Genomic DNA, 12401 nt, shown 5'->3' with positions numbered 1-12401 from the left:
GGGGGGGGGGGGAGCTATCTAGTGGGAGAAGGGGTGACCCCTCATGTGGATACAGGCATTAATCACACTGGTCTAAGTGAAGGGGACCTAATACATGTATATGATAGGGGTTTCAGTGAGAGTAACCAAGGGTAGATTCAGGTATACTGGTAGGTGGAAAGCGGGCCTAATAACATACATCTATTTTGTGTTAGAAAAAAAGAGCTTTTTAATATTTGGGAGATGCAAGCTCACCTTATGAACTGTCAAAGGGCAGAGGTCTAGCAGCTCCTGCAGTAGCGGTCTATCTAGAGATGGAAGACCACTTGGGTAGAGACAGGCCAACATCACAATGGTAGGTAGGAAGATAGGTATAGGTAGGTATGTAGGTTGAGAGACTATAACAACCTTTGGTTAGGTAGTCAGTCTTCTAACAGAAGGGAAGAAGCTTTGGGCTATGTAATACAGGTAGGTTGGTTAGCTACCTAGTTTGAAATGGAAACAAATTTCCCTGACTTTCCGGCATCCTATAGCCCTTGAAGAGATGGGCCTACAGAAGTTTGGAGATAATAAAGGCTCCTTGTAGGCTTGCATAAGATAGTGGGTGTGTCTGTTTAGTTGTTTTAATTATTGGCTGGGTATTAATTCACTAAAATAATACTAATAATATACAACATGTATATAAGCGCCCTGTATAATTTGTAAAATTACTCTAAAGCGCTTTACAACATACGGATAATAGTATTAGTTATATCTGTTAAACAAAAAAGGCTTACAATCACCGTTATACATACAGCAAGAAGATCATCATTTCAATGTGCACATCAATTAATAAATAAAGGGTGGTACCGTATGTACATGACGTCTGTGCTATATTGGCAGTCAACAGCTTTACCATGAAATTTATGGGTGTGATATCGATGATAGTGTTACTACATATAGCCTTATCATTGAAAATAATGTTCATGTATACTTAACATTGCCTCATCAGTCATTAGTTTTCACATATACAGTATTACTGAAGTAATAGTACCTGCACCATATACACAACAGATACAGAGCCAGCATAGATATCCACTTACGACAAAATGTATCTATTTGACTCAAAGGAAAAAAATAGATTGTATCAAGGTGAATTTTTCTTGTCTATAGTAGCTACAAAAAGGTACCTATTAACATCAATTAATTCACTCTTTGTCATAGCCCCTAATGTCTATAACAGATAGTTACTCTTTGTCATACCCCCTAATGTCTATAACAGATAGTTATTTTATAGAAAGTCCATCGATACAGTATGGGACAGTATTCGTAAGACAGTTGGTATCAGAATATAGACTGTTGTTAATACCGCAGTGTTAAACATTACTTCTGCAGAAAGCATTTCACTTTCGTAGTTCACTTACTTGAGATGGAGTATTCTATATACCTAAGAAGATTGATAAGATATTTCATACATATTGTTCTTCTTGTTATATGTACATGCAAGGCCGTATTTGAAGTACCAGGTAAGTTGTTGTTATGAGAAAGTGCCAAAACAATGGTTAATTGTTAGTTTATGTTCTTGTTAATTGTTATAACCGAATTAGTGATTACGCCTAGTCAGTTTTTGTAGATCGTCTGTTTTAGGAATTCCTCTTTGAAAAATTACAAATTGCTAAAAAAAAATATGTGCTTTCATTTGCTTTTACTTTTTCCAGCTGCATCTGCCAAGCAACAAGCAAAGACGAAATTCATCACCCCAAAAATAGAATCTCCAAAGGCAATCAATCACTTATTTGTTGGGAAAGGTTTTGTTGGCGGGAAAAACAAAATGGTTGCTGAAGGTCCAAGAATAGCCACTGCCTACCCCCAGGCTACCATAGTCCACCATTTTCTACAGGAGATTAAGAAACAAAGGTCACCCAGTAGGAGGTCAAGCCGATCTTCCGAAAAATCAAAAGAAGGAGAAAGGTCAGGAATTGAGAACTCTTCTGGTATTTGTCGAACAATATCGATAGAATCTAACACGAGTGATGTGTCATTGACACCGCCAGGGAAGTTAACAGACAAGTCTGGCTCCGAGGGCGATATCACACGCATCAAAGAGTTCAAAATGTACGAAAGCAAACATTTATCAGACCAAGAACTAAGTAGAAAGTCAAGTGTTAGCAGTGATATCAAGCATTCAAACGATGATACTTTGACTATTGATTCACGTTTAGATTCACATGCTTTACCTGAAGGAAAACCAAGTGCGCCAGTTGTTGATGGTGAGTCAACATCACACAGCCATGAAAATGGACTGTCTCAATCTGACGTTTACGAAAGTTGCCATGGTAACACATCTCCACATTCCAGTATTTCTGTATCGAAATCCAATGTCTCCGACATTATGAGTGTTTCTAGTCCCGATGAAGGAAGTCCCAAGATGTTCCCTCTGATCTGGAAAAATGTTGAGAGCTTAAGTTTAGAGCATCTCAAACAAGAGGAGTTATTCTCGGAGGTGAAAGGTGATGATGCTGTTGTTGACAACACTGATGTGGTTGACCAGATCGTTAAAACAGAGACAGACAATACGTCTGATATACCCAATGACAGACGTTTGACAGAAGATCACAATGTGAATGAGTTAAGCTCTAAAGGTGGTCAATCAGTGATAAAGGAAGAAGGAAATCAGGAAACAGCTCCGACATCCCATAATTTAGCTTCCAACTGTGATATTCCTGTGAGTTCAGTAACAGATGACAGTGAGAAAGATATTGTAAAAGTATTCACAGAGAAGTGGTTTACAGCCAATAAATACACAAGTCAAAATGGTGGAACAAAGCTGTCCAAACTAGACATAGAACGAGCGAATTCATCTTGTTTTGAAAATAACTCTTCATCTTCTGTGATCAACTCACCAGATCAGGAGTCAAAGAAACAGGTTTCAGACTCCGACTCCAGTTCTGTGTTTAGTCCAACTGATTCTGCTTCAGAAAGGTGCTTTGGTTATAGTGAAAGATCTGGATCGGAAAGAAGCTTGTCACAGAGCTCACAGGACTCTGTGTTATCAAATCAGGTGATTTCAGAACATTTGGGAAATTATTCCAAGAGTAAATCAGCAATGGTGTCTAAATCCACGAAACAGCAGCCATTCAGTCCCTTCCCCGTCAAACATTTCAATGAAAACAGAGCAAAGGCTGGCATCAAACTGGGCATGTATAAGGCTGGTACAATCCAGCAACTCGGGAAGCAGGCAAAACAGAAAGCTCTGTGGAGCAAATGAGTTCATGGCTGGATTTGCAAAATGCTATCTGATGTACGTTGTTTGCAGGATATTGGTGAGAGATTAAAAAGTACTGTTGATATTTTAAATGAAGTACTGTCTGGAGATTACAGGAGATTGTTGAAAGATTGAAGGATATTGTTGCAAGTTTACAGGATACTGTTCAGATTTTACAGGATACTGTTAAGAGCTTACAGGATACTGCTAAGAGTTTACAGGATAATGTTGAGAGTTTACAGGATACTGTTAAGAGTTTACAGGATACTGTTTAGATTTTACAGAGTACTGTTGAGAGTTTAAAAAGTACTGTTGATATTTTAAATGAAGTACTGTTGGGAGATTACAGGAAATTGTTGAGAGTTTGTAGGATACTGTTGAGAGTTTGTAGAAGTTAGAGTAGGTACCACTGTACTATCAAGTTTGCGTAAATAGTAAAAGTCTTTAATGGTGGCTTAATAACATGAAAGAGCAGAAATAGTGTGAACCTAAAACAGTTAAAAAGTTAAAAACAGCAGCAAATTTTGTTTGAAACATGTTTGGGAATGACAGTGTGATTACAAAGTTTAATGTGGTATATGGTGTCATTGTCTATTCGTTGGGGCGATCGAAATATTTCTGTCATTAACCTTGTCTGTAGTTATACAGTCATGTTGATTTAAATACGTGAGCGAATATGATGAAGCAATACTTTGTGAATCTGTATAAGATTGTTCTCTATCAGGGTAAAACTAATAACAAAGTTCAGAGTGGAAGTCTATCCAAAATTATTTTATTTTATTTATTTTTGTTTTTTAGTAGTACTGGTAGTAGTAGTATTTATGTTTTCTGTGGTGCTTTCTTGCAAAGTAGTAGATTGAAGTTAGTTGTACAATTGTATTGATATCAATTAAAATAACTTGTATGCTTCTATTATCAATTGATGTTAAGATTAATTGTACAAGCGTATAGATAGCAATTCAATTTACTTGTACACTGGCAAAGACATGAATTTTAATGCAAAATTTGACATTCTCTATTAGATACTAAAGTTACAACTATACGTACAACCTTAGACTGTGGTATTAGTAACAAATATACATTGCTTACATACATTCCTTTGATAAAAGCATTTGATACAAAAAGAGGTTGGGTGGTCGGGTGGCACAGTGGATAGCGCACTTGCCTTTCACCAAGGTGGCCGGGGTTCGATTCCCCGATCGGACGTGAAAAGGTATGCGGTCACCTGCCCGACCAGATGGGTTTCTACAGGTATTCTGGTGTCCTCCCTCAGTCAGATTCCCCGCTCGATAACATCCGGGCCAACAAGAGTCATTAATATAAGTTGTAAAACCGGGCCAACAAGAGTCATTAATATAAGTTGTAAAAACTTGTTTCATAATTGTTGTAAAATAANACTTGTTCCATAATTGTTGTAAAATAAATAAAGTTTATTTTAAACAGAGGTTGAGGTTGAATAGGAGTGCAATTTCAAGGGTGGGGTATTATTATCATTCTTCCTTGAAACCAGTTATAGTATGTCTGCAGTTTACTGAAGTCAGTACATTTTACTGAAAACCTGTAGTGACAAGAACTTTCAGATTTAAATTTCACGATATATTTACCATAATATGCATTTACTTCAATCAACTTTTTAGGTTCTTAGTAATATTCCTTAGATTTCTTCATTACGCATGGTTATCCCTTACTTTATTTTCACTGATATAACATCTCTTAGAAATTAAAGAAAATCTCTATTTAATCACGTTATAGCTGATCATATTTAAAATTTATTTCTAGTTGTTTTTTATATACATGTACCAAGTATGTCTTTTTTTTGTGTGCAATATATTTGTTTCAGGATGACATAACATAAGTCTCGGGGTATGTTTATTGCCTACAATACAACAGCATTTGACAATGTCGATGTGATCTGTGTCCTTAAAGTAGATTTGAGAGAGCAAAATATAAGTTTATACTACCAGAATTCCTGAAACCAGATTTTGTTTATATGGTACAGTTGTACGCTAGGCTGTAGCTTAAAGCTGATACATTTAGCACCAGAGCCGATGTTCCATTACCATTCAGACGTTATCAGCCCAATATATCTGTATTCTATACTTTATTATTCATGAGCTTAAATGAAAATTAGCTGTAGTGTGCATTGCTATTTCTGACTTTTCCTCCCCAAAATAAGGCTGTGCGATTTAATGGATGACTAGTTTGTATTTAAGCTTCATCATTACAAATTCGTTGGTGCAGTAGTTAAAACCTCACTCGAAAGATTTGTTAGCTTGACACAGTCTTGGAGAAAATCATCTGTTCAAGAAATGTTCATAAAGATTAAAGTTTGAAATAGAAATCATGATTTTTTGGGATTCAAAAAAAATCCAATCAGACAAAAACACACCCATATGAAAAATGTTCACATTTTCAATAGAAATTCTGAATTATTTCAATTTTAAATGTTTAACTTATGTGAAGTTAAGTTCACAAGTCATTGATTGATTTGTCATTGATCTGTAAGCGGTTCAGATTCATCTCCACCTACGTAAATGAGGAGATAGCTAGGTCACACATATTACTCTTTGGTTGACAAAGGGAAAATCAATATTGGCCATGCTTATTGGTTATTTTAATTACTAAGGATCACGATAGCTCCCCATCAGGTTTTTAATCACTAACTAAACCATACATCTTTTTGTTTGAATGTTTGACATGAAGTAGAATTTCAGTCTATATTTAAGTCTGGACCGGAAAAGGTTATTTTTTTGTGTTCGTTAACTCAATCGCCCCTGACGACACATTTGAACCCTTCCAGTTCAAAGGTTGGACTAGTTCATTATGAAATTTCAGGGGAAAATGAGTTAAAAGCTGGTGGACATGTCTGATCAGGGACATTCATTATTACTCATTAAGGATCCCCGTACCACTGCCAAAAACTGTAACTATAGGCACTGGGAACCGATTCTGCAGGCATGACTATCACTAAACCATTTTTGAAAAGTAGAAAACCATACCTTTGTGGGCTTTTATGAAAAATAACAGAGATGAAAAAAACCCAATAATAGTCCACAACAGTGTCTGAGAGTAAAAATATAGCAGGGCTTGACCAGGATTTGGACACTGGCCTGGACTTCAGATTGTTTTACTATCCCTCTAACTGATTGAGCTACCTGGTCAGTGGAAGTGTCCGGGGCTCACTGTGGTACCGGGGTACTCTTATATCTAAACTGAAATCAAGGGAAGGCTACTTCATATACCAAATAAGCTCAGTGCTGTGGGACAGACACCCTCGAAGACGTTTGTTTAAACTATGTATAATTTATATTTATTACAAATACTTATTTACATGGATTTGAAATATTAACAAGAATTCTAACTAACTTTTTACAATGTGTTGTGATTGGTATGAAAAAGAAATCCTAATATTTGTATTAAATTGGTAAAGATAATCCTGACATTCCATAATGATTATGTTTATGTTGTCGAAATCTGCACGATCACCACTCTCTAAATCTGTCTCATGTTCTCCATATAACTCAATTCTTCATATTCTATAACGTAATATGGCTGTGTAACATGATTTTGTATGATGGGTTGTTTGACTTCGAATCTCATTTTATTTATCAAATCATTGTCCATGTTTTAAGTTAGCCAAAGACATTAGTTGTTACTGGTAATTATGTTTTTAGCAGACCTGAGTATTACGTATCAGTGGGAGATAAGAAATGAAATTTGCAGCACATTTATATTACAGTGCAGATTTTTCTACCGTTTTGTGTTCGGAAAACCTTTACAAGTGAATCTCTTTAAGTATCTAACTTTAGATCTATATATTATATCACCTGTAATGTACAGGTAATTATTCTACATATTTTTCATTCGGTTCCTACAAGATTGCTATCTTATTAGACTTCCTAGGCCTATGTATAGATCTAAGTATAAAGATATTCTACTTGGTAACCTCTAAAATGTATGTAATCTGATCACTGCCAAAATCTGTATGTATTATATAAATTTTCTGTCTGTTCTCACTTACCTGTCTGGATATTATCTAAGAGTTTAGAAGTCCTAAATTTCTGTAATTTAACATGATGTCATACTCTGTAATATATAGATGTGCAATATTTAATAGGTCAAGGTCTCTGTTACTGAAAATAGAATGGGGTTTGTTCTTACAAGAAATATGTTGTATTGTCCTTTTTGGGCCGTAAGAGCTATCCAATAATACAATATTACCAGGATCCTGAAATTCAAGATGGCCACTAGTCAAGGTCATTGGCTTTGATTTGCTGATCATATTTGGTGGTAATTTATACTTAGTAGATAGTTGACACGGGGAATAAGAACACATCATGAGGATTTGATAATCCAAGATGGCCACCATCGCTTCTAGATTGTCTTAGTTTTACAAATATGATAAATATTCTGTTACATACTGGTAAGTGTGTAATACCTTATTAATCATATACAGAAATCCAAGATGGTCGCTGTTGCTGCTGTTTTGCAATTACTGAGGATCTACATTTTGTTTAGAGTTAGGCACATGGGCTGGCCCTTGCTGACCCATCAATTTCCTAGTAATCTCAAAAATATACGCATTGACAAAATTTCTTAATCTGTTTCCGTAACCTTCGGAGACAAGTTGATATGTTTCCCTTGATTTATCACCTTTATGTCTAGGACATTTCACCGCAAGATGGTGGCAGTATAACAAAGGGACCCAGACTCCCCAGCTGAACAATTGATACATTTGTTGTAAGATTTACACATTTCCCGTTTACTGTGAGGTCAGTGTGGAGGTTGGAGCCGGTGATATTCCTTGCCGTTGGTTACACACATCTGTCCCGCTCTGGTTTGGTGACGCCAGTTATCACCTACTTGTACTTAACACTGGGTCTATTAGGCTTACACAACAAGTCAATTATCGAAGATGTTGAGGGTGGTGGTCAGTCTAGCAGAGAGGCACAGAATGATGTCTCGTCTTAATCAATACATTTACCGATCTAGAGAAACATCTTGGCTAACGGTTCTGTGATATTTTGACATAAAGTATTCATGGACTTTAGTTCGTTCATGTACACTGCGTGTATTTTCAAAAGCACCGCCTAATGTTCCCTCTGTTTGTTCACAGTTGCAGAAGAACCACCTCATGGACTTGGAAATTAAATCAATATGGTCTACAGTTCTGCTACTGTTCACAATTACCAGTAACAATACTACAGGTTGCATAATGTTTATTGACCGACATTTAAATGAGTATATTTAACATTGTTTGTTAGAAGTTTTATTTCTAATATATTTTACATTTGTTATCCATTTCAATCTATATTATTTGTTTTTGTTACATAAATGTTAATATTTTGTGTTCACTTACCCAACATTATATATTACCCCAATGTTTGTTGCATTTTTGCTGGCATAATTGTTCATGGAAAATGCATAATTCAACAAATATATATACATGACCAATATCTATATTGAAAAATATACATTTTACATTACAGTGAAAAAGCTTTAAATTCTGCACATTTCATGACAAGTTACATGTTAATATCGCAAAGTTTGGTGATGGGTTTTCTGATTTTTGAATCATTGTTATATTCTAGAAATTAATATCGTCCATACCCAACTAATCTGGTAATTAAGTGTCATATAAGTAGAATCTATATAAAGATAGTTTTCTCTTGATTGTGTGGAAAGTTGAAGAGTTAGATGGAACTGTATACGCCCATTATCAAACTGCTGTGTATTATTTACAATATGTTGCCTTAAACTGTATATATACTTGGTATGTATGCGAATATTTGCAAAAAAAAAAATAATCTCAGAATATTAATATTATAGGTCTTCAACATTGCCATCTTGACATCTATCATGTTCATTGTCTTATATATCACATTTACTCTGCATTGCCACTTTATAAACTTACAGCAGCCGGTTGTGATTTATGAGATTATAATTCTGGGACTGTCACTACGTATACAATGTCATTACAATTGTGACCAGCTAATTTATATCATTGGAGATAGCTGGCCAATACTGGCAGTTTGGGATTGGGGGTACTGTTCATGTGATTGAAATTATCCTTAAAATTTCAATTAAAATAACTGAAATTAAAAATATGTATAAATAAATTATTGAACTGCATTCTGTTCTGGGTTGTGCCAACACTCCTTATTCAATTTGTCTGCAGACCTGTTCAGAATTTTAAACAGAATGTAATTAAATGTTTAATAATGCAACATCACAGTGTCCTGATATCTAAAATTTTGATTCTAATGTTGCAATGTGTGACATTACACGAGGTAATATGCAAGATTTAAATATGTGTACTGAAGACGAGATGAATGAGACTTATCTCCCTTTAACTGTGAGACGGGACAATTGGTAGTATTCCCCAAGGTATATGGAGATTCCAGGCTTCATATTGTAAAGAAAAATATGAAAGTGAGAAGTTTTGGAAATAAATATGGTATGTTTTGTTGAGCTTAATTCATCCCTGATGTATTTTCTGAGGTGGTGGTAAGCATTGCAATATTATAAATCCTGTTTATTATAAAATGTTTTTTCTGTTATGTAAGAATCATTGTTTTATACATACCGTATATAATAAGGTTGTATGTTCTGATCCTTGAACACAGGTCAGTGTACCATCTCGAATAGAAATCCTAATGATACAAAATCCAAATGGTTAGAAATCCAGCAAATGTCTAAAATATGAATTGTTATATGAATAAAAAATGTATTTATGTTATCTTTTTGTGATTGTTTTTGCTTGTCTTTAAGATTTTGTGAAATTATCTTCAACAGTTCAGAGCTAGAATGCATTGTCTGTGTAAAGAAAACAAGAAGTTACTCTCTAAAGGATCTGGATATAGAAGTTGGAGGTCCTGAAATAGCATAATATAATATTTTTTAATGTACCTGGCCAGAGCAGCAAATTAATTTGTCAGATATGACATCTTCGGTATATTCATCATCATTAAATGACAAGGCCTGAATAGTTGAAGAGATTTTTACTGTGTACATAAGATGTGTAGAACCCAAAGTTTAAGGACCAATAAGGAAAATGAAAAAAAAGACTACTGCTCTAGTACTGATGAAGTGATTTTAACCAAATTCCATTTCCATAATCTCTAGGGAAGGGAATTCATTAATATTGTTTAGGTGAAGGATGTACCTTAACAGGGCACACTGTCGGGTCTTAGCAGGATGACTGGATATATATTCAAAAAGACTACTCCTTCAGTGTGATGGAATGAATTAAACCTTACTTGGTATGCAGAATATCTGTGTAAAGGGGAGTCGAATTGTAAATGATGGTGTCTGACCCTTAAAATAGGACAGAGGGGCTGGGATATTTTCCACTTCATATATGTATCAATCATGAATGTTAAGTGAATTGGATGCAAAACAAATAATATCACAACTCTAGCCATGTCTTGTGACTTTGCAGTCGGATTTTATTTAGAAAAATGATTTCTCAGGAAAGTTGATTTAACTGATTTCGACAATATTTTACAAATATGCACCTCTTATAATTAAACCTAGTATGAAGAACTTACATGGTCTTAAATGTTGATCAGGCGTAGTGGCTTTGTGGAATGATCAGAAATCCAAAGTTATCCCTTTTCTGCCGCAAAGGCTGTATGCTACTTTTAAGGCACCAGCACCAGCTTTTAATTTTTTGCAATTCTATTTCTGTTTCTCGATTGCATCTTAGTTACTGCATTTCAATCCATGCACCAGATACTAAATGTAGCCTACATTTCCTCGTCCAGGAACTGTTGAGCATCCTCATCAAGTCTGCGTTAAACTTTATGTTGTGTTGTTCCTCATAAGCGTTTAAGTCATGCATCAACTTAACTTACACCATACGCTATATGTACTGAACAGTACATATTATCGGAAGCGTGAATACTAAATGACATGTACCAAAGGGTCAGAAAGCTACGTTATCGCTAGACCGACCAAAATTAGACAAAAGTTGCATCTTCGCTTCTTCCTTTAAATACATTCATCAAATACTCAACATGGTCTTCAGTTCAGTTCCAGGTACAGTGACTGTTAAAGCATCTTCGCCATTTTTCGCGTTAAGCTGTGTGTTGTTTGTTGTATTTTGAAAACTTTCACCATACCCTAGATACATGTATATCTTGAGCAACACATATTATCACAAACGCCAGTTGTTGTTTAGATCTCAATCTTGTACGATCCAAAGACTTTGGCAGTTTCTTCATCCATGGTTAAGTTTTTGTGTGTAGCCGTGTTTATCAAAGAGTATGAGTACAGGCTAGGAATTCACGTGTATTCTCTCGGCTTGTTTTCTTCGGGTGCTGATTATCACTTTGATTTCTCGGTCAAATTGCTGTTTCAGCTTGCTTGTCTATGTTAAGTTCTTTATTTATTTTTCAAAAAGCACAGGTGCTGCACCAACTAGACTTAGATGATGGTTGCTTCATTGGTTCTGTATCTCAATCCCTGCTTCGGACGTGAATTGATCATCATTACCATGGCCGTTATATATACACACTATTGACTGAGTATCTTCATATAGACAATACAATTACGGCTGGGTGGAATCGGAATTTAAACTTAGAAAATATTTGCCTTATTGTTAAACTCTCATTCAACTTTGGACAAGCGTCTATTAGATTTATGTGATATTTTAAACTATATTCATGAACATAAGGGTGCGACTTTTCCTTCTGGATGATGGTCAAACCAATGAACTCACAAATGGCAAAGTCGTAAGATGAAATGAAATTCAGGCAGTTCAGGGATTATGATAGGGAGCACAGTTTAAGAAGAAAATATGTTGTGCCTATCAGTGCTGCTTTTGTGTTTGAAGAAACTGACGGTGAATGACATTGGGCACAAGATCACATGTAAGGGAGGCGGTTAAAGAACGCCTCTATTTTTAATAGTAAACTTCATACAGTATTTACGAGACAAATACAATGTTTTCGACAAATACAGCAATACTCTATTCACGCTAATTTGGACAATTATCGCAGAAAACATAATCTTGTTTTAAGGATAACCCTAAGTCTAAGTTGAACTATCTTACGGAACGAGACTGCCTGCCGCGGTACTCAGTTAGTAGCCAGTTGGTCTCCTGATAAGCCGTTTTCTTTCAAATAGATGTTGTTCAGAGAAAAACATAGTTTTATGGACGAGTTTGTCATTTTTT

At 35.3% G+C, this 12401-nt stretch overlaps 1 protein-coding gene across 2 annotated transcripts in view; it reads left to right on the top strand.

The window, feature by feature from the left end:
• The window catches only part of LOC110460970 (TBC1 domain family member 30-like), a 64057-nt gene extending 59472 nt beyond the window's left edge, over positions 1–4585 (top strand). For both annotated transcript variants that reach the window (XM_021514222.1, XM_021514223.1), the window contains one exon: positions 1677–4585. In XM_021514222.1, the coding sequence (XP_021369897.1) occupies positions 1677–3226 (1550 nt within the window). In that variant the 3' untranslated portion in view covers positions 3227–4585. The remainder of the gene's footprint in view (positions 1–1676) is intronic.
• The last annotated feature ends 7816 nt before the right edge of the window (positions 4586–12401 follow it).

This window comes from Mizuhopecten yessoensis, unplaced genomic scaffold, assembly GCF_002113885.1.
Source record: "Mizuhopecten yessoensis strain PY_sf001 unplaced genomic scaffold, ASM211388v2 scaffold10529, whole genome shotgun sequence".
Lineage (NCBI taxonomy): Eukaryota > Metazoa > Mollusca > Bivalvia > Pectinida > Pectinidae > Mizuhopecten > Mizuhopecten yessoensis.
Note: the sequence above shows the minus strand (reverse complement) of the source record. Positions and strands in the feature narration are given on the sequence as shown.